The sequence below is a fragment of the Metarhizium album genome (genome assembly GCF_000804445.1).
Source record: "Metarhizium album ARSEF 1941 chromosome Unknown scaffold_4, whole genome shotgun sequence".
Taxonomy (NCBI): Eukaryota; Fungi; Ascomycota; class Sordariomycetes; order Hypocreales; family Clavicipitaceae; genus Metarhizium; species Metarhizium album.
The window spans coordinates 1,399,422-1,421,647 of NW_024467578.1; the positions used below are offsets into that span (position 1 = coordinate 1,399,422).

The 22,226-nt window shown below is 52.8% G+C and overlaps 5 protein-coding genes across 5 annotated transcripts; 2 read left to right on the plus strand and 3 right to left on the minus strand.

Annotated features, from left to right (window-relative positions):
* Window positions 1-1,717: 1,717 nt before the first annotated feature.
* MAM_02700 (Pyridine nucleotide-disulfide oxidoreductase, FAD/NAD(P)-binding domain protein) lies at window positions 1,718-3,700 on the plus strand (the record flags this gene model as incomplete). The annotated part of the gene is made up of 3 exons (XM_040821499.1): window positions 1,718-2,315; window positions 2,386-3,491; window positions 3,563-3,700. 3 exons carry the CDS (start codon window positions 1,718-1,720, stop codon window positions 3,698-3,700), a joined length of 1,842 nt encoding a protein of 613 aa, XP_040680913.1.
* Window positions 3,701-4,517: 817 nt separating this feature from the next.
* On the minus strand, window positions 4,518-5,315 carry MAM_02701 (cell wall protein; the record flags this gene model as incomplete). The annotated part of the gene is made up of 1 exon (XM_040821500.1): window positions 4,518-5,315. One exon carries the CDS (start codon window positions 5,313-5,315, stop codon window positions 4,518-4,520), a length of 798 nt encoding a protein of 265 aa, XP_040680914.1.
* Window positions 5,316-12,162: 6,847 nt separating this feature from the next.
* On the minus strand, window positions 12,163-14,003 carry MAM_02702 (Major facilitator superfamily domain, general substrate transporter; the record flags this gene model as incomplete). Its single annotated transcript, XM_040821501.1, has 2 exons — window positions 12,163-12,426; window positions 12,504-14,003. The coding sequence occupies 2 exons, from the start codon at window positions 14,001-14,003 to the stop codon at window positions 12,163-12,165; spliced, it is 1,764 nt and encodes a 587-aa protein (XP_040680915.1).
* A 513-nt stretch (window positions 14,004-14,516) lies between these two features.
* MAM_02703 (flavohemoglobin) lies at window positions 14,517-15,776 on the minus strand (the record flags this gene model as incomplete). Its single annotated transcript, XM_040821502.1, has 1 exon — window positions 14,517-15,776. One exon carries the CDS (start codon window positions 15,774-15,776, stop codon window positions 14,517-14,519), a length of 1,260 nt encoding a protein of 419 aa, XP_040680916.1.
* Window positions 15,777-17,164: 1,388 nt separating this feature from the next.
* On the plus strand, window positions 17,165-18,814 carry MAM_02704 (proline-specific permease; the record flags this gene model as incomplete). Its single annotated transcript, XM_040821503.1, has 1 exon — window positions 17,165-18,814. One exon carries the CDS (start codon window positions 17,165-17,167, stop codon window positions 18,812-18,814), a length of 1,650 nt encoding a protein of 549 aa, XP_040680917.1.
* Between the last annotated feature and the right edge of the window lie 3,412 nt (window positions 18,815-22,226).

The window sequence follows — 22,226 nt, forward strand, 5'->3', positions numbered from 1 at the left end:
ACACAGTAAAATCCCGCACCTGGCTGGCGCAGTCTCGCTACCGTCTTGGACTCGTGCCGTCCCCAGAGATAAGGAAGGAGGGTGTACGTCCTTTCACGCGTGGGTGAATGCATGACAGCTTCAAACCGCTTGTCATCTTGGTAGCATTGCGTCGAATTTCCTATTCGCCTCTGTGTGACGCGAGAATAGCACCAACAGTAACCGCTTTGTCGTGCATCCGCGCGTTGGGTGGCAGAGAATCTGCCTAGGTCATGGACCTCTATGCCACAAAGACGAAGCTGTTGCAGGGACTGAGAAAGTCGGCTCCTCGGATTTGAAGCGTGAATTAACCCTTGGCAGTGTTTGGTTGGGTAGATAACTCCAAGATTGCGGACGGGAAACAAAGGTTTTAAGTATATGTTTGTGAGCAGCCCGTTGGTGGGCATTACTAAGTCCTAAGCTGCTGCTCGTTGATAGTGGCTTCTCCTTCATCAGAAATCATAACTGTACGTCTAGAGACGAAAAGGCCTGATCGGCAATGGTTTGACTGGCCTGGGCTCGGTAACCTGGCACGTTATCAGACGGGGTAGTCAAACATGGAAATGTTGACCATGGCCTTTGTATAAGGTAGATACCTAGAAAATAGAAAGCAGATTAATAACACGCGGAAAAAATTGCCTCCCGATTCGGGACAGAGTACGTCTTCTTCGTGACATTGGAGATGGGCCACCCGCCCTTAGCATCTGCGTCGTGTCTCTCCATGGTTGGACGAAAGGGGGGACACAAGGTAGGGGAACACATTAGGAAATGAGATGATATTGCTGCTACCGAAAACATGCTTCGATACTTACCATAACCCCCTCTAATAGTGCCCTGAAATAAGGTCGCAACCAGCGTAGCACAGCAGTATTGCCGTCGCCGACCTCCATGCACCTTTCAATGCGAGTCCACGGCCTTGCCTACAGACCGGGCAGGTATCTTGGTGTCTGTGTATCAAGACAAAGTACATGTCAGCTCTCCGCCGCAGTCTGTTCACGTTGCTACCGCCTGCACGACATGCCATGTTTCTCGCAGACCTTGCATCTTGACTTATTGTTGACTGTCGTTATTTAGGTCCGCAGTCGTACGTCCAAAGACGTAAGTTTACAAACTATTGAAGAACCAGGGTACAACACAGCTGGAACTCGTATCAGCCGTCGTCATCACTGTGAACTCGCGAGTTTCCGTCTGGTCAGGCGTCTCCAAATCTCCGATGTAGTAGAGCTCCAGTGGAGTGCCAATTCACGTCAAGCTCGGCCTCTTCTCCATATTACTATGCAAGCAAGCCCGAAATCGTCGCTCAACCGTCACCCCTGGGTGCCAGCCCTATACAGAGCTATCAACTGCCGGGTATCAATAGACCCCCTTGTATGGCGTCGAATTTGGCTTTCTGTGCGTCTGACAGAAGCGGTCGCTGGTTCGTCGCGCCCGGTATCAAGCAAATTCGTAGTCGTCGTAACAAGGGCTGGTCACAGGGATCAGGGCTTGAGGCAAAAGACGCAAACTCACATATAACATCGTATGGGCGGCCAATGAGGGTATCGTGACGGCAGCAACCTTTGTGCATGTGGTTGAGGCTTTGTTGACCGTAAATTTCCATGTAACAGCTGCTGATACACACATCTACACGACTCTTCGCAACTTGCATTGAAACCAGACGTAGCTCAATCTTTACTTCTTGCTTCTTGACACCAGAAAGATGTCTTCTCCGATCCTTCTTACCGCCGAGGGGTTTCCCGAATACCCCCCACGGACTGCTGTCCCGCCTCTTTGTCTCGACGCCTCAATCTCCCGTGAAAGCATCAACGCAGGCGAGGTGGTGAGCCGATGGATTGCAGCTCTGAGCCGGGCTATAGACAAGAACGACGTCGCAGTTTTTGAAGGTCTGTTTGTGCAGGAATCGTGGTGGCGCGACCTTGTGGCTCTGACCTGGAACATAACCTCCAAGAACGGCCCGTCGGCCATCAGCGCCTACGTGCTGGGGTCAGTTTCCGGGTTTGGAGGCATCACTGTGATAAAAACGCCCTCCTTAGCCCCAAGTCTACAGCAGTTGGGGTCTGCAACATTCATCCAGGCGGCATTCGCCTTCACGACCAAGTTTGGCTCTGGACGAGGCATGGTTCGCTTGGCCAACGTCGGACCTAATGAGTGGAAGGCGTGGACCGCTTCCACGGAGCTGGAACATCTAAAAGAGGCCCAAGAGGCGAATGAGGACGGATCCCGGCGCGTAAATTGCCTTGAAAATGGACAGAAAGAGCCAATGTTGGACGAGCTGCAGGTTCTGGTCGTCGGCGGTGGTGAGTTCGTCCGCCCCCCAACTGCTCCCTCTCAGTCAGTGCGTGTTGGTGACGCTATAGACCGTTTCAGGGCAATGCGGCGTGTTTCTCGCTGCTCATCTTGAGCACATGGGCCTTTCGTACTTGCTGGTAGACAAGAATCCTAGGGTTGGTGACTCGTGGCGAAACCGATATGAGACTCTCAAGATTCATACGCCCTCCTCCATGAACAGCTTCCCGTTCTTGCGGTTTCCTACCAGCTGGCCTAGATACATGACTAAACACCAGTATGGCGAATGGATGGAGTGCTACAGCAGAATCATGAACCTCAAGATACGCACCAACACCACAGTCAGGAGAGTGGTGCGCGAGGACGGGACGAGGTGCCATCGAATTGAGCTGGAGACAAATGGCACTCTGTACACGATCAAGGCCAAGCATGTCGTCCTGTCGACAGGCCTACACAGTGACCAGCCGGTTCGGCTAGACATACCGGGCCAGGAAGCCTTCCGGGGACAGATATACCACACATGTCAGCACAAATCGGCATCCGAGGTGTCCAACCTCGCCAACAAGAGCGTCACCATCGTCGGCGTAGGACCTAGCGCCCACGACATAGCCCACGACTTTGTCACCAGCGGCGCTGGAAGCGTGTCCATGATCCAGCGCAGCCCCAACGTCTTCGTCACGCCGGATTCTTTGGAGAAGTTCATCCTACGTCTCTGGACTACTCGAAACGTAAGCACCGAGGACGCGGACCTCATCGATACTTCCATGCCCAACGTGCTCGCGCTTACCTTGGCCGCTGGAATGACGCCTCTCTGCGCACAATTCGACAGAGATCTCATCAAGGGTTTAGAAGAGGCGGGCATGGCCATCAGGAAGGGCGAAGATGGCATCAGCTTGCTGGATCATCTGCTCCTAAAGTCCGGCCACCTATACATTGACCACGGCGCGGCCCAGATGGTTGTGGACGGGAGAATCAAGGTCCACAGGTCCAGCAAGGGACTTGAATCGTTTTACGACCGCGGCATTGAGCTTGCAGACGGCAGAAAGCTCGAGTCGGATGTGATTGTTCTGGCCACAGGCTGGGAGCGCAACGGCAACGTCGTCGAACGGCTCCTTGGCAAGGATTTGGCCAACCAAGTCAACTCGCGGGAATGGGGACATCTTGATGAAGAATCCGAGCGCAAAGGGGTAAGTGCTTTTCCGCCATCAGCCGCCAGCCCGTCTCGTGCTGTGACATGCTAACACTTGCTGCCCTGTAGTGGTGGCGGCCCAGTGGCGTTTCGGGCATTTGGTGCATGTCTGGCGCCATCAGCTCGGCTAGGCAGTTTTCGAAGGTACTCGCTTTGCAGATTGACGCCGTCGAAAGGGGATACAATGACCAGTATTATGCGGTGTAGGTGGATATAACGGGAAGGGGGGGGCGGAGCAATGAGCTTTTGTGGCGACGTACCGATACCGATAACTTTGTACAATCTGTGACGCGGGTGTTGTCGAGTTGCATCTCGAGCCGTCGATAATGGTCCCGGGGGAATTCCTCGCCGGAAAATTGAAGGTTTTGGGAGTTGATTTCCATGGCTTCTCGGGCGTTGTGGCATGTCCTAAAATCACGCCTTCCCGCCAACTGTTCTATTCAGCCAGCTTCAAGAGTACGACGTTCAGAGTGGCATTGGAAGCCAATCGGAAATGGCAAGCCACGCCAACGCCACCCTGCGTGCGAAAAGAGCCTTCCAATGCGGCGAGAGGGCATTGATTGTGCCGGTGTCAACTCTGCGCGTCTATTCTCGTGGCGACTATTCTTGCTCAGATTTTGTCACTCACGCGGTACCGAGTAACTTGACTTGCACCCTGGATAATTCTTACTGCCAATGTCAAACGACATGTGTATTAGGTAACCGAACTGACGCTATCTAGCAAGTCCGACATCGAAACGACCATGTAGTGAACCGCACCCTCGAACAGTGCCCTCCATCGAAAAACCACGCCACATCCCATTATAACAGTGAAAAGACGTGTTTCAAAAAGCAAGAAAAAATCTCCCATCTTTTATACCATCATGTTACACGAGAACCCTTGACACGGATGGCTGGCTTCGCTCGTTGGGACAGTATCAGCATCCGTCAGAGCAACAGCAGCCCGGTGTCCCGGCAAAGTAATTATCCGCACCTTGGAGGCGCCGCCGAGCCACGCGCCTCTCTTCGGATCGACTTGGTGAATTTACAACAGAGCGGCGGCAACAGCCATGACGAGGGCACCGGCGGGGGCCAGGAAGGAGGCGCCGGCGGTGACGGCAGGGGGAGGGACAGAGCTGGTGGAGTTGCCGCCGGAGGCGGGGGCAGAAGTCTCAGAGGAAGGGGGAGTGACGGCGGTAGGGGCCGACGTGGCGCCGCTCTCGGTAGCAGCAGACGAGGGGGCAGCGGAGGAGGCGGAGGCGGAGGCGGAGGCGGGGGCAGAGGTCTGAGAAGCGCCGCCGCTCTGGCTCGAGCTGCCGGAGCCGCCCGAGTTCTTGCAGTTGGCCTCGGAGAAGTCCTCCTGAGCCTGGGTGAGGACCTTGGTCAGGCCGCTGGCGAGGTTCTGGGCAATGCTCTGGGCATCCTTGGGGACCTTGCTGACAACAGACTTGATGAGAGTCTGGGAGTTGTCGTTGATGTCTTTGAGTTCGGCACGGACGGTGCCGCAAGCACCGGCCTTCTCGACTTGAGGAATCTTGGACTTGAAGTTGTCCGCAAGAGACTGGCCCTTCTTGGTCAAGGAATGAACGGGGTCGGTCAACTGAAGTGCTTCGTTGAGGGACAGTTCCTTGGAGCCATCGACCTTGGTCTTGCCCGACTTAATGGCAGAGACGAGAGCGTCAGCCTTGGTCTTGACGGCATCAACGTTGCCGTTGAACCCATTGGCAGCAGAGTTAAGCTGGTCAATTCCGGACGAAACGGAAGAGAGAACACCCTGGATGACATCGATCTGGGCGTAGGAGGCAGTGGCGGCAGCCACGACAACGGCGCTGGAGAACTTCATCTTGTCGGTTGAAGCTTGAGTGAACAAGTGGCTGTGGGTGAGAACGAATGTAAGTCTGCTAGACCGGGACAGAAACGATTGTGGTTTTTGTGCGGTTGAAAACAGAATGGCGGGTTGAAGGGGAATAAGAGGGAGCAGGAGGGGGGGGGGAAGGGTGTTTATACCTTTTTGCTCGCTTGCCGTCATGGCTGTTGCGGTCCTTGGAGGGAAAAAAAAACCCTTCACAGGCTCCAGGTGGATGCTGAATTCCTTCATGTGCGGGCCTGCCGAGGCTGCTCCGCAACCATGACCTGGACAATGGACTGGTCGAAGCCGTAATGACAAGGACTCGTCTGGGGTGAGTTTGGGGATGGGGAAACGGGGGGGACGATCTAGCCCATGCACTACTCCATACTCGGTCCAACAAGCACCTAAACCAAGGCCGGCGCTCGACAGGAGGCCTTTACGGCATGGGGAGCCAAGCTAGGTCACATCCAGCACGCACACCAGGGGCTTGCCACCGCATCCCGCGATGTGGACAAGACGGAGTACGGGGTCTAGTCGGGTAGGTTGTATAAAAACAAACATAATGAATGGCCCACAGTTGTTCCGCAGGTGGAGTGGAAATGGTGTGTGTGGACACCAGGTTGGTTACTCCGTGTAGTATTAGTATTAGGATTAGTTGATACTACTCTGTTTCCGTGGTCCGTACATGTATGTATGTGTGATGTGTGGACGCATGGGCGCATGTACGTATGTACCCACGCAAGAGTGGCAGCAAGTATGCGGTATGCACCAGTAGTAGTCGTCGTCGTCTTTCACGACACCACGACTGACGACTGGATGACAGAAGAGGCCGAAAACGGCCGTCCTGGACATACAAGTAAAGTGCCTTGGCGTGTTGCTCCGTATGTCCGGCGTATTCTGTTTCCTGGCCGATGGGGGCGGTAATGAAGTCGTCCACACGACCAATTCAGGGGCGGCGCGAGACCGGTCTTCGAATCGGTGTCGACTAATAAAACTCTGCAGCCGGGGTTTGAGTTTGGGGTTCCTGACAAGATTGCTGCGGACGATCTTGTGGGGTTTGCTCTGCTTGGATCCAGAAGGCGGCGCCGCAAGAAGGACTCTTTCCCATGACGCCTGAGCGGCGTTGGCTTGCATGTTTATTCCCAGTCCAGAGCGGCGTACGAAGCGGCGTTATGGGGCAGGCCCAATCGAGTTGCCATAACCGTCCAGGAGGTCGAAGCTTGCCACGGTTCGCGGCCCCGATTCTTGGTCCGGGGCTGCCGGCCGATGCAGGTTCCAAATACACACCCAAGGCGGGTGTCGGGGCTGTCTGGTGATTTGTGAAACCTGGGATATTTTCAGTGACGGCTGCATGTGCGTGGAATCCAGCCGCCGAACCTACGGATTGGGTTGGTTGTCCAGTCCAATGCTGTCTTGGCTATTTTTGCCTTTTCCTCTTCTTCTGGTTGTGGCGACGGAGACCCCTGCGGGCTTTGTCAACAAGACATGAAAATAAGGAGAGGCGGAGTGCGCCACACGGGTTCAGTGCTAATCGTGGAATAAGATACGTATGGGAGAAACAAGATTTCAGTGGCACACGAGCCACCGGCACGTGCAAAGGGACAATGCCATTTGGCGTCTGTTTCTGGAGCGCTCCATCTCGGGCCGCTAAAAAGATGCAGCCGCCCGCAAAACAGGAGGCGAGGCGAGGACAAGCCTTGGTGTTGTTTTTTCCGCCTTCTCTTCCTTCTGCTGGTGTTTCCGTGACCAGAAAATCACTGGACATGCGGTGCATGCATCATGGACGTGATGATGCATGATGCCTCCCGGTGGCCAGCCGCTTTGCCAATGCGACAACTGCTGCACGAATTGCTGGAGTGACTGCGCCACGCAGACGGGTGGTTGGTCGCAATAGGTGTCGCGCCGTGCAAGTTCGGAGTAGACGAGAGACAGAGACACAATGCTGGACTGGATTGTCCGTCGATCGTCTCTGCCCGCGAGCCCTGACCCTTGTCTCATCTCGTTGACGAAATCGCGCTTGCATGTTGTGGCTCATCATGTCCATTTCTGGCGTCTTGTCCGAGCCAGAGCCCCAGAAAAGATCCCAGCCAGCCTGGACGGGCGTGCGCAGGAAGGAGAGGATTGCGGAGTTGCGAGGGGCGCCACCTCAGGAAGGAGCCCATCATCCATCATGGAAAACATAGCGCATCGTGGCCGACACCCCGGTTGCCCCGTCATCTCCGCTGTTGGCCCGTCAGCTCAACCTCCCCCCGCATTCTCCAGTGACCTGACCGTCGTCTGACTGAACCTTGGTAACCTTGGTTTGGTCTGCCGGGGCCAGGCGCTCCACCGCCACGGAAATGGAAACCTAACCCTGCCCAGACAAGGAAGGAGAGGCTGGACAACATCGAGTCGCGCCTGCCAGTTGACTGAAGATGAGCAGCAGGCACAGTCTCCGCGAATCGACTAGCCTGGTCCGCCAGAGTTTGGGTTTGTTGGGAGGAAGGGAGGGGGGGAGTTGTCTCCATGTCTCCATGTCCACGCTTCCATGTCCAGGTTTCCATGTCGGGGAGAATGCAGAAGGCGCGGCCCCTCGGCCTCGGAAACGCCTGTTCGCCTGGGCACAGGTTCGCCCCAGAACCAGCCAATCGTGGGCCAGGATCGCCATCAAACCGCTGCACGTAATACCAGGATTTTGCAACCGGCCAGAGGGGGTCATCATGGTGTTTGCTCGCAGGCACAACTACCAGGCCATGACTGACGTGTTGGGCGCCTGAGTCGTCGCGAGGTGCTTGGAAAAAATGCCGAGCTGTTCCGAGGTAGATGATGTGCTGCGTGCTGCCCGGTCCCCAACTACTCGCTACTCGTAGATTCCCGAGTCCTGACTGTCTTGAGTCGTGGACAAACAAGTTGGCAGAGCCGCAGCCAAGGAAAGAACGGCGTGGTGCCGTACAGAGACAGAGTACCTACTCAAGTGCCCAACAAGTGACGACAATGCCTGGCGCACATCAGACATGGCAGGTGCGAGGCATGTAACGTTGCACAGGCCTGCTGGCTGCTGGCAGGCAGTCCATCTGGAAGCGAGATGAACAAGGGCGCCGACGATTTGTGCTGCCGCTCGCGCTCGCTGCCTCATGACGCAACTTGGAAATTGCCGTGCCGCCGCCGCCACCGCCGCCGCCCTCCTCGACACCGCAGTAGAAGCTCGTATGCCGCCATCGACTTGTTGCCGTCGGGGCAATTGACGACACACACGACACGGCGTCCAGTTTCACTCTCCGACCCATGGTCAGTCAGGTAGTGGATGGCATGTTTGAGGGATTCGCTGTGCTCCTGATTGGGGTAGTTGCATCGAAATAGGGTGATTCCGAGTAATGGAAGCAGAGACCAGACGTGGGCTGGCCCCTCCCCTTGGAAAACTTTTCTTCGGGGTGGACTGGTAAGGCTAATAAAATAAGACCATGGTCCAAAGAATCCAACCCAATCCGATCCAATCCAATCCAATCCAACCCACGGGCGCTATGCAATGGCGACGGCGTACCGACTAACTGCTGTGCTTCGTCTCGGTTTACGGGCATTTGCAGCCTGGCTCTCCAGTGCCCCTTTGGCGTGCATCCTCCAGAGTTGCCTTTTTCTTTTTTTTTCCCTTTCAAAATCACCATTGCATCCGCTGCTGCAAGTGCAGGGGTCCCACCGGACTGGCCTGGCCATGTATGTGTGTTTGTTATATGCATGGGTTGCGCTTGCTGGAATGCTCGCCAGCAGACTGATGATCCCTCAACCTCTCTGCTTGTCTCTGACCTTGCTGGCTCAGTCTCTACATGACGCTGCCATATAGTAATCACATTGCTGAACGCCTTCGCCTGTCCGAGGTTCATGCAGCGCATTGCTTGTGAAAGGCTGGAGTGGATCGAGGCACGAACATGGCTTTCATCACAGCCATCTCGTATTTCCATTCCATACATACCCATCATCCATTGAACCTGGTGTTGCAGTGCACTGCCCAGCGCGGCAGCAGTATGCACGCCACGCATCAAGTGTCAAGCCCCGTCGTTCATCGCCATCTTCCAAACTATACCCCGAGCACACAGATTCGGATTGATCCGTTGGCCAAGTGCGCGTCCTGCCTGGGGCTGCCTCGCTGTGGCCGTTCAAAGTTGCCGTGCAGGAAACTGTCGTGGCCACGATGAAACGCAACTGACCTCATCGTTTGTCCAAGTCCAATGTTGTGGTTCCCAAGGACTTTGCACGGGGGACTACTCTATATCTGTACTTGACAAGTCGGGAATTACACCCTGATTCTGCCCTTAAACGCTTGACAATAGTGCGGTTGATAAGCTACGCAACAGGTTATCCTCTCAATCACTCTCATGGCCTGCCCAAGCACGGCCCAGGGATCCGTACACTACTCCGCCACGGATATTGCTCTCATATACGGAATAAACTATCATGTAGCCCGCAAAGAAAGCCGCGCCATCAGTGCGCCTCCAGATAAAGAGGTGGCACTACAACGTCTGACTGGCCACCCGCTATGTACAAAGATGGCCCCGAAATAGACCGTACCCCCTGCTGGGAGTACTAGTTGTGACTTCTCCATGTTCTGATTATGCATCAGAGCATGCGCGTGCGGCCATCACGCACGGCGTGGAATGTGGAGCGTGGAAAACAAGGCAAGAGGGTTAGGCTTAACCCTCCGTAGAAGCAATGTGCAACACCAGCACGAGACGAGAGGGGAAAGAACGTCCAAGCCTTGCCCGGACACAAGTTGGCATGCGGGCTAGTTGCTCGCTAGGCTCCTACGTGGGACATGTCTTCTCGAATCCTGTTCAAGACACCAAGAGGCCCGACGAGACACCGCCTTCCTCTGCCCGGGACACGAGACGGAAAACGCCAGGCGAGCAACTAGCAGCGCCCTCGGCGTCCTTGGTCGACCCGAGACGTTGAATCCGGCACATGGCTTTCTCCCGGAGTCGTCTAAGCACACTACTCAAGTACGCTTTCGGCCGAGAAGACTGACCCAAGACCCGACACCCGCCCTGATGAGCAGCTAGTGCAGGATTTTATTTGGCTTGTTGCCTCCCTGTTACATGGAAAAGGTCCTCAACCACATGACTAGCTGCAATGCACAAAGGTTGCAGCTATCACGATGGCCTCATTGACCACCAGTGGGCTCGGGCACCAAGGCAATAAGGCACAAATGGCATCACCCCTTTGTTGCCTGGTCAGGTTACACACACAGGCACCATCATATATATAAAGCCCTCGTTAGTCAGGTCCTTCAAATTGGGATAACCAAGGACCGTTGAGACGATACGATATTATATGCAATATGAGTCTTTTTGCTCCAAGCTCTGATCTACAAGACCAGCCCTTGTTACACATAGCTTGCGTGGCGTCTTCCCGCCCATGGGGGGGCATTTTGCTGCGAGGACGATAAAGTTGGGACGCGAAATTGCTTGCGGTTCTTCCGCCCCCAGCACAAACGCCACGCCGTCCCGTCTTGATCGGTGTCTCCAATTGGTCACGCAGGCGCCGGGCGCTTAAATGTGCGGCAAGGATGCAGATCCGCTTCGCGCGGAGGCACCAATAAATCCTTCAACCCATCCCACAGCCGTGGGACGAGCATCCTTTTCGACTTTTGCTTGCTTTGCTCGCGGAGTCGTCCCTTTGCACCCCGCCACCCCATTCCCCCAAGGCCATTGTCAGAACAAGTCGAGGCAGCGCCGGGTATTGGGTTGGACCAGGCCTGGGACCGGGATGACGAGGGGTTGACGTTATTCTTTGCTGCCGGCCGGGCAGATGCTCTCCTTGTCCGAAGACATCCACTTTGTCGTGAGAGAATGGCGCGGATGCTCAAGATTCTGAGTCGAGCTCGCTTCGTCTGGCAGAAGAGAGCCGCAGCCCCCTACTATGCAAGCATCATGATTCATGACGTATATGGGCTCGCCGAGACGCGCATAAGCGTGGCCCGGCCGGTAAAAGCAAGCATCCAGAGAGGAAGCTTAGGGACGCCCAAGTATCTAGCAAGTCTCCCCCAGGCATTACCGCATAGAATACAGCACCTCGGCACGTTCAACGAACTAGGATAGGACTACATGCATGTTTTCTCCTTGCTGGCCATAGGGAGATGCATCCAATACACTCGGGCGAACCATCTTGGCCAAACCCGTTCAATTTCCCTGGAAAAAGGAGCCAAGGGCGTTCATGATCCTTCCTCTTTGCTCCCATCATTTACTCATGTAGCTCGGATTCCCCTTGGTCTGGCCCTTGTCTGGAGGACAAGAAAAGATCCGAGTTGGCACGACGTGATTTCTATGCAACGAGCCTTGTATTTCTACATAATAAGTGGCTTACGATAGAAAGTACAGAAAGCCAGCGAATGTCGCGCACCGGGTCCTAGCGAGAAATTGATATTCAGCAAGGCCGAGACCACCACCACCACCATCATCGTCGTCATCAATAGCAACACGCCACCGGGGCCGCACGTCTGGAATCGGAGTGAGCAAACCGATGAGGGCGAACGAGATGCCCTCTGCAGCCGATGTTGCCCAGCTGGCCAACTGTTTGCGTGTATCGTGTCGGTGGTTTGAGCCTTGGTCGCAGCGAAGAATTGGTGTTTAGAAACCCTGCATGGCCCCCACAAGAAGAACGGAACAATGACGTCGAAATCGGGGTTTGAACATGTCATTCCTTTAGGCGTTGACATTTTCTTGTGTACATCTTGACCGAACAATCCCTTGGACTGTCTTGTCCAGCGCCTTGCGAGCTTCTCACGCATCGTTGAATATGTACCAGTCACGGTTGCCGTAGCCCGTAATGGTGCAGAGAAAAAAGAATTGTTGCCTGGCTCTTCCACCCCTCTCTAAGCCGCCTCGGCTTCATCATCCGACCAGTCTTCGCTCTCGAGTCCTTCCCCCACTATGAACATTGAGACGACCCAGCCTACTAATGCCAGACCACCAAACAAGCTCCACGCCAGAGCCTCCCCCTTGGGTCTAATGTTGACTGAGAGGGTGAAGAGACCGCCAGACGCAAACGGGCCGAAACTACGCCCTAGAGCCGACAACGTCTGCGCGACGCCATTGAGCGTGCCTAGGCTGGCGTGTGACGGCGCAGAATTGGTAATCTGCTTGTTGTTTAGATTTGAGGATTTAAGGGGTGTGAAAAAAAAAGGGGGGGGGGGATGGGTCAAATAAAACTTACAAGCAGCATTACGCTTGACAGCCCGCCCACTGCGCAAATGTTCTTCAAGATCAGGACCAAAGCCAACTCAGAGAACAACCACAGTCGACCACTGCCAATGTTCAACGGCGGATCGTCATCGAGGTAGCCCACCCAGGGCGTCAGAATCATACTGATGCCGAGCCCCAGCAAAGCATAGCGGTAAGAGCCCAAGTTTCCAATCTTGGACTTGATTGGCTGGAAGAGGAACGCTTGAAACGCAATGGTTGCGAGGCCAGCGGCGCTAAGGCTGAAGCCGATTTTTTGAGGACTCAAATCGCGACCGGCTGGTGCGGGGGCGGACGCAAAGATGGGATAAAGACTGTTGAAACTAATGTTGGAGAGTTGGAAAACGAGGTATGTGGCGAGAAGGATGACGGTGGTACGGTTGAGTAGGTCTTTCCAGACAGGACGGCCATTGAAACCATTGTCCTTGACGCCGTTGCCATCATTTTCGGTACGTTCTTGGTCAATTGACGATGACGTCGATGAGCTTGACGACAGAAGCGGCTGCTGTGATGCTGAAGCCTCTGCCAAGCGCGAACTCCAAGATTCTCTACGGTCAGAGGGCTTATTGGAGCCGTCGACGCACGCAACAAGACGGCTGATCCAAGCCGGCCTCCAGGGGCTCCTGCCTGACTCGTCGAGCGTCTCCTCGAACCAGATGCCAACGACGACGATGCTCGCAGCGAGCATCGCTGCACCGACAAGGTTGGGCCCGAGATAGGGATATTCTGACCCCATCTTGTTGACCAGAATACCCCCCAGCGCGGGACCGGTAATGCTGCCCAGCGAGTATATGACAGGCAAATAGGTGAATGCCCTGGTCTGATTCGACCGGTCAGTAACTTCGCCCAGGACGGCTGGAACACAGGCCGCGTTGCCATTGAGCATGCCCATGAGCGCGTGTACAACCACCATCTGCCAGTACTCCTTGCAGAGGCCAAACACACAGAAGCAGCCCATGAGAGAGAAGGTGCCCGCTATCAGGACCGGTTTGCGACCCACGATGTCAGAAGCGTACCCCCACAGGAAATTGGTAGACAGTTGGGCGAGTGCAAAGGCGCTTGCCAGCAGGCCGACGTATAACCCGCTCTGGGAGCTGGGCACACCGGGCATAGAAGCGACCATCTCTGGCAGATAGGGGCCGATGGAATTGAGGGCTGTTTGCTCCGACATGGACAGGAAGGCCAGCAGCAGCAGCTGTCGCACGGGCAGAGGGGTCTCGTCACCCTCGCCGCTGGAGGACGACTGGCCCGAGGACTCGGAGATTGCATCCTGGACGGGCACAGGAAGCCCTCGTGGCGTTTTTGGCGACTGAACGGGGAAAGTATGGTATTTGTGCGTCGACGACGATCGGCGGAACGAGCTCAACGTGGGAATGGGAGCACCGGCGTGGAACGAGCCGGAGGACGCCGTCCGGCTGCCGACATTTTGCTTCTGGAGGGTGACCAGTTGGGGCCGACTCGGATCTTTGGTCATGATGTGCGCGGGAGAGAAAGTTGCTGGATGCCGAATTCTCTGATGTTTCCTGGCGGGGACTAGTGACTGGGATGACGCGCAGCCGCAGATGGCGTCGGCATGCTGGGAGGAGAGGTCGATTACGCAGTCAAATGCATGGTAGCGGAGGGGCTTGGGTTCGAATGAATGCTGCACTTGGTTTGCAGGATTACTAGGTGGATGGAGAACCAGCCCATGGAGTTTGGACGACGTCACCAGTCGTGCTTCGGAATGCGTGGTGCACGGTGGGCGGTGGAGCTGGACGCGCTTACTGGGCGAGCGAGGATTTGTCACAAATAAACTTTGCGCATAACGTGCATAACGTACTTTTGTACGGAGTATTTTGACGCGCACCCAGGCCACGGTGACTGTACAAGAGCCAATGAAACAATTTTTTTGTCAACCCATTGGGACAATGCATAATTTGCCTGTATTCTACTTGTGCATTCTACATGCAATGCCAAAACGCCCAAAAATGCACGCGGTTGCACTCACTCAGACGTCTCCTGTCCTGAACACCTCGAGGTGCACCTTGCCCACAGCCACCCCCTTGCTCGTCAGCGCCTCTCTCATCTTGATCATCCACTCCTCGGGGCCGCAGGTGTAATACTCGGTCGTCTTGTTGTCCAAATACAAGGCGCCCTCTTCTGCAAGCTTGTCAATGTCCATGGAGCCGGCAAAGTCATAATGTCGGCCCTGCTCGTCAACGTCCGCGATGTTCTTGACGAACAAGGCAGACTTGACGTTGCGATTGGATTCGCAAACATCGCGAATGTGCTTGCTGAAGCAAACAGAGTGAGAATTTCTCGCGGCATGCGCCCAGGTCACACGTCTCGAGGCGTTGGGCGACTTTAGAACCCAGTCGAGAATGGAGACCAAGGGCGTGGCACCCACACCGGCCGACAACAAGACAACAGGAGCAGCGGGCGCCACGGCAGCGTCGTCAAAGAAGAACTCGCCGCGAGGGGGGCTGACGTTGACCACGTCGCCAACGTCGTACCGGTCATGTAGCCTGTTGCAGACGATGCCTGAAACCTTGCCCTCGGAGAGGTCCCGTCTGGTGTAAGGCTCCACGGCTTCCTTCTTGACAGACACACGATACTGCTTCATCTTGTCCTCGGGAGCAACGCTCAAGCTAAACTGTCGATTTTGCAACAGCCCACCAAGCTCGGGCAGCGGGATCTGCACCGACACGTACTGGCCCGGCCGAAACGCCGGCAGTGGCTTCCCGTCAACAGGCTCTAGATAAACACTGATGATGTGTTCCGTCTCGGCTCGTTTGGCGGCAACCCTGAACTCGCGCCAGCCCTGCCACTCGCCGGCGTCGCTGTAGAGCTGCCTCTCCCGCTGGATGAAGACATCGGCCAGCTGGCCGTAGGCGGCGACCCAAGCCTCGGCAATCTCTGGCGTCAAGGCATTCCCCAGAACCTCTGCAAAGGCGCCCAACAGGTATTTGCCTACAACGGGATACTGGTCGGGCTTGACGAAAAGAGAGGCGTGCTTTTGGGCGATGCGCTCGACGGCGTCGCTCAGCTTGGGCAAGTCGTCAATGTGGGAGGCGTAGGCAAAGACGGCGTTGGCAAGGGCTGCTGACTGCGCACCGCTCTGTTGGTTCTTGAGAGAAAAGTAATTTTTCAGCTCGGGGTGTGCACCAAGCAGGTTCCTGTAGAAGGTGTCGGTGATGGTCTTGCCATACTGCCGGACGATGGGGACAGTCGATTTGACCGTGGCTATCTGCTGGGCTGTGAGGGCCATTCTGACCAGCGAGGGGCGCATACAGCCAGATTTTTTGTCGAGGGAGACGAAGACGAAGACGAAGACGAAGACGAAGACAAAGACGGGAAGAGGACTATGGTTTAGTAAAAGTGAGTATGTGATTGGCTTGCCGGGGGCCGATTCCAATCCTTCATTGAGGACACCATCTTGTAAGTGCGCAACGCAAGCAAGCCCAGGGGCTTTATATATGCTGCAGACTGTTGCAATAGAATCAACTTTGCAAGCAACGGAGATGCGGAGATGCTAGATTTGCGGCTGATTCCTTCTCAGGTTGCAAATCACGCGGGAGAAAAAAAAAGGGTAGTCACAACGGCGATTTGGCATGATGTCGAAAGTGGGCTGATGGCGACGACGCGGAAGCCTTGCGGGAGCAGAAACCATACAAGGGGAATAAATCGGAACGTCCCCATGAGTCAGCAGAACGCAGCCAATGAACAGACTCGCAAAGCCACTTGGACAAGAAATGCCAAGCCTAGTTGTGGCGTAGACTACTCTGTAAACCAAAACTCAATTCGACACGTTTTGCAAAGCGCAGCGCGCGCACGGAGGACACACGTGTTCTTGCGCATTGGGTTGTTTTCTTGTCTATTTTTTTTGCCTTGATTCCAAGCTGAGTCCCGAGTCCTGCCTGACTCGCGAGATTTTCGCACCTCCACATGTGTATGCACATCTCCGGCCAACGCATTCCCATCTCCGCGCCGCGAGTCACGTTGACGGTCACGACCAGTCTGTATTACTAAGCCGCTGCGTACTGCTTCCTGGGCGCACGAATGCACGACCAAAGGAGCGATGCAGCGGATCGGTATTCAGAGAAATTCCACCAGGAGAGCTCGAGCAGGCCAAGCCCTACGCAATGGCAAGAAAATTGCCGTGGCCTGATACGGCTTCAAAGAGGGCCGAATCGGCACCCTTGATCCATCACCTACCCAGAAGGTGCGAAACTAGTAGACGTTCCTTGTTCATGTATCCAACCACCACAGTCCCTACCATGCTGGCTTGGTCGGCCATCGGGAGGGACCAACGAGACCCAAACGTGACCGTCGTTGATGTTTTAGCCAAATTCGACCCGGCGGTTGTTGGCCCATGACTCGCTGACACAAAGACTGTCAAACCAGCTTCCATCGTCGACGGCTTCATCATGGCCAAACACGCCCAGGTGTTGATGCGCCGGGGAACAAGGCAAGCAGCGCTGCAGCAGCAACACGGACCAACTCAGTCCCCTTTCCAACCATGCATCAGCTCGTCCGAATTCGAGCCCCGTGCAACTACAAGCTGCAGATCACCAGTGCGGGGGGTTCCATCATGGCCACGCTTCGAGTACCCTCATCCACCAGCCGTCCAAGTATTGTATAATAAGAGGTCCCGTCATGGCCCTTCCCGCCGACCCAATACAGCCGACGTCCCCGACAGTACCGGGCCATTCAGAAACCTTGCCCGAGGCTGAACCTCCCCTCCGACGGCGCCAACAGCACATCGGCAAGCTCGACCGACGGCTCGAGTCCCGCCATGTGCAGTTTCTCGCGCTCTCGGGCGCCATCGGCACCGGCCTCTTCGTCGGCACCGGCCAAGTGCTGTCGCTCGCTGGTCCCCTGTCGGCATTGATATGCTATGCCGTGACGGGCTTCAACCTTTACTGCGTCATCAACAGCCTCGGCGAAATGGCCGCCTGGCTTCCCGTCCCCGGCGCCGTGCCCATCTTCGCCGCGCGCTACGTCGACGCCGCCCTCGGCTTCACCCTCGGCTGGAACTACTGGTACCAGTTTGCCATTGGCGTGACCGTTGAGGTGACGGTGTGCGGCGTCGTCGTCGACTACTGGCCCAACGCCGTGCCCAAGGCCGCCCTGATGACGGCCCTCCTCGCCGCCATGGTGCTGGTGAATTGTCTGCCCGTGCGTGTCTACGCCGAAGCCGAGTTCGTCTTTGGCGCCCTCAAGCTCGTCACCATTGTCGGCCTCATCCTGCTCATGTTCATCATCACCCTGGGCGGCTCGCCCGCCGGCCGCGCCATCGGCTTCCGCTACTGGCGTCACCCGGGGCCCATGAACACGTACCTCCAGGACGGGGCGCTGGGCCGCCTCCTCGCCTTCTGCAAGGTCTTTGTCCAGGCGACCTTTGCGTATGGCGGGAGCGAAATGGTGGTCGTGGCGTCGGGCGAGACGAAGAACCCACGCCGCAACATCCCCAGGGCTATCCGCCGCGTCTTCTGGCGCATCGCCGTCTTCTACGTCTTGTCCGTCTTCCTCGTCGGCCTGTGCGTGTCGTCGGCGGACCCCGAGCTCCTCAACGCCATCACGAATTCTGCCCCTGGCGCCGCGCAGTCCCCCTTTGTGATTGCCATCCAAAACGCCGGCATCAGGACGCTGCCCTCCGTCATCAACGCCGTCATCCTGACGTCTGCCTGGTCGGCGGGGAACTCCTTCTTCTACGCTTCCACACGCGTGCTCTACGCCGCCGCGTTGGACGACAAGGCGCCCTCCGTGCTCAAGTGGGAGCGGTTTGGCGTGCCCTACGGCTGCGTTGCTGCCACGACGGCGTTGAGCTGCCTCGTGTACCTGAACGCGAACAATCGCTCCGCAGAAGTCTTCTTCTGGATCAGCAACCTCAGCGCCGTGAGTACCCTGATCGTCTGGGCTAGCGTCTGCTACACCTACCTCCGCTTCTATCACGGCCTGCGCCAACAGGGCGTCTCGAGGGCCATGCTGCCCTACAAGGCGCCGCTCCAGCCGTTTCTCGCGTATTTCGCCCTAGTGTTTTGTCTCGCAGTTGCCTTGTTCAATGGGTTTGATGCGTTTTTCCCCGGTAAATTCTCCGCAAAGACGTTGGTGCCGCCCTACATTGATATTCCCATCTTCTTGGCTCTATTTTTAGGGTACAAGTCTGTCGTGGGGACGCGGCTCGTCAGCTTGGCCGAGATGGATCTTTGGTCGGGAAAGGCGGAAATTGATCGTTTGGAGGGGACGTGGGAGGTGAATAAGCCGAGGAACTGGCTTGAGAGGATATGGTTCTGGATTGCTTAGGGTAACCGTGGAGGTGGGCTTGGACAGGCTTCACATCTTTTACAAGTAAGGCTAGGAGATTTGAATATTTTAGCATCAGAAATTACGTCGACCCATACGTTGAAAGGGTAGCTGGCACCTCAGTTTGACAGCATAAACCCTCAGACGATCCTTCGAATCGGCCTAGATGCTGAATTTATTTCTAGTCGAGGCGTTTCCACCAGCGCTGCCGTCTCGGCCCCTCACTTCCTGCCGACGTAGTTGTTACACGTAAACGGAGCCCCTTTTCCCTTCACCGCCAAATGGCTGCACTTGCACAAAGGTTGAGGCCTCGCGATGGCGTAAAGCGCTGCGATCCACGTTCGGTGGTAGCTGGGCAGTGCGGCCGTGATATTCTTCCAAGAAATCGAATAGAACAAAAATACCGACTCGCAGCGTATCTAGATGGATGGAGATCAGTCGAAGGTCGGACAGCTCACGAAGAGTCTTTGACAGAAATTTGCCGTTTTTAGCCAACCATGTGCGGCGCCAAGCCTCATCAAGGCAGCGATTACTGTATTTGTGCTCACTGCTGAAGGCTTCAGGATATCGTGATAGTGTTGCCGGGGCACGACGTGACATGCTTGCACGCCCGGTCCGCTGAGCTGGCACACCGTCCTCGCCCCTTGCCGCTGACGGCGCATCTATTACTTCCTACGGGGCAGGAAGTACGGAAGTAGGCCATGTTTTGGCGTGCATCTTCGACTGGCATGTCCATGAACATGGCAAGGGTGATGGGACTAGCAACATCATCATCGCCTACAACTTGCGAGCCTCCACGGATGTCTGTGGTTAGAGACGCGGATCCCAAGACGGAGAACTATTTAAGGATGACGGAGATTCTCAGGGTTGTATGGTTCTGCGATATGGCAGTTGGGCAACATTTGGATCCTTTGACGCTTTGTTTGGACGGAGGTATCGACCATCTTGACGGAGAGACTGATAGGGGATGTGCGTCGCGCAGCCAGCCGTCAATAACAACGCTGTGTTGGCCAACCGTTAAACAAGTCAGAGATAAGTCTACACGAACCTCGTATATGTGTCTCCAACGGCTCCGCAAATGGAAGATGGCAGTCGCCTCCCTCTGGCGCCGAGACCAGCGAGTCGAGACGCGCATCCTAAACAAAAGACGGAGTTAGTGTAGAAGGCCGCCCACAGCCGATATTGACAACCCAAGATGATTCAATGCAATACCACTCCAAGGATCAGTCGGGTCTGGGGCTGAAGGGCTGCGGGGAAGTTGGAAGCAGAGACGTAGTCCGTCGACAATGTCTCGACAACGCAAAGTGTCCAAGCCAGGAGGGTGAAAGAGACCAGAGGTGGGAACCTGACCGCAATAAAGCGCGCTACGGCAGACCAGGGTATCTCTCTGACCTGCGCAAATTTTCTGACGAGGATTTCGGGCAATTCAACCGACGTGATTCCCGTGCCACTAGAGAATGTCCTAGTCGTTTAGAGTGTGATTCTAATTCTTGAGGGTGTTAGGGGGAAAAGTGGGACAAGTCATATAACCTAGGAAAATAAGGGGCATAATTACAGAGTGGACTTAATTATAAAAACTTAGAGAAGACAAGCATTAATATACCTAATGCCTACTAACTAGCATTATATTTTAGTAATAAGACTAGGACTTCTTTTTGTTGTTAATTGCTTTATTACTGCTACTTAATATAGATAAAGTTAAGAAATACTATAAACAAACGTAAACCCCTAGAATAAATAGTATGTATATATATATTAATATATATAAATTAATAGAAGCAAAAATAAAGATATATATAATATAATAAGAATAAATAGAAACTAGACTTATAATAAAATAATTAAGAAATAGCAAATTAAATAGAATTAATTTATAAATACTTAAAACTTAGTTAATATAAATATATAGATAGATTATCTCTAGAACCTTAAAACTATAGAATTAAGAACAGAAGAGGAAAGATAAGGGAAATTATAAATAATATAGAATTTTAAAACTATAGAGTTAGAATTATAATAAGAGAAACTAGGACTTTTTATATATATAAGACTTTAAACGTAAGAATAGACTTCTAGAGTTAATATATAGAATTATAAGACTATAGAATTAAAATTACAAAAGAATATAAATAGACTTAAAGCGTAGAGATAATATATAGAAATATAAGACTATAGAATTAGAATACTAAAGAATTATATATACTGCAGAATGTAAGAGAAATTAGGCAAAAATAGTCTTAATAGAAGACTGCTAGGAATAATACTACTAAGACAAACTAGAACTAGAAACTAATTAAAATAAGAATTAGATATTTGCAGATATATAACTAGAACTCTTAGTTTAAAATAAAGTTTATAAACACTCTTTAAAGTTAGAGAAAATAATAGTTAAAATAAACTATTAATACTAAATAAACTATAGAATCTAAGAAAATATATAGATGATAGCTAGATATACTGTAATAAAATACTACTTTATTTAACTTTAAGGATAATTTAAGAGCTATAATAAATATAAAGAAATAGTATAGCAGCTATTACTATTAAAGACTTAGGCTTATTAAAGCTGTTAAATAACTTTAGATATAAAGTTAATAAATAAATAAAGTAACAAAATATATAGAATATATAATTTATATAATATATATAAATATATAAGAGATATAATAAATAATATATAATAAATTTATAAGAACAAGAGGAATTAATTATAATAAAGAGTTTAGAGAGAATAAATTACTATTCTATTTAATTGCAATTATTTATATATTGCTAGTATAAATAGTTATAGCTGCTAGAATTCTAGTTAGTAGTTGCAACTGCTAGAGTTCTAGCAATAAGCACTAAAGTTATAAATCTAGAGGGGCAGTTAGAAGAGCTACTAAACACTAACAAACTAGAGTTTAAACTTATAGCTCTAGAGACCTCTTTATAGACCTACTCTAGAACTAGAAGCAATAGTTTTTATGCACAAAAAAACCCTACTTAACTAATAAGTATATAGACTACTTTGCGTTATAGTTACTCTACCTTTAACTAGTTAGAAATATTTAATTAGTGTTTAATTTAGTAAGTAATAAAATAGACTTAATTATAATAGAACTTAGAAAGAAGTTAGTAAATTAAATAGAGATAGAAAAGAATAGTTAGTAATTCTAGGAAATAGTAATTAGGAAGATAAATAAGTATAGTTTTTTTAACCTTTATTCTTTTAAAAAACTTATACTTAGATTTTTCTTCTTCTTAACTAAATAAGACAGACAACCTAACTAATAATAAACCTACTTTGCCTATATTAATATAGATATAATAGAGACTATTATAATTCTAAGAATTATAGTAATATTATTTCTATTCTATAACTTCTTTTAGTTTGCATACTATCTACTAGCTCTAGATAGACTTATTTAGG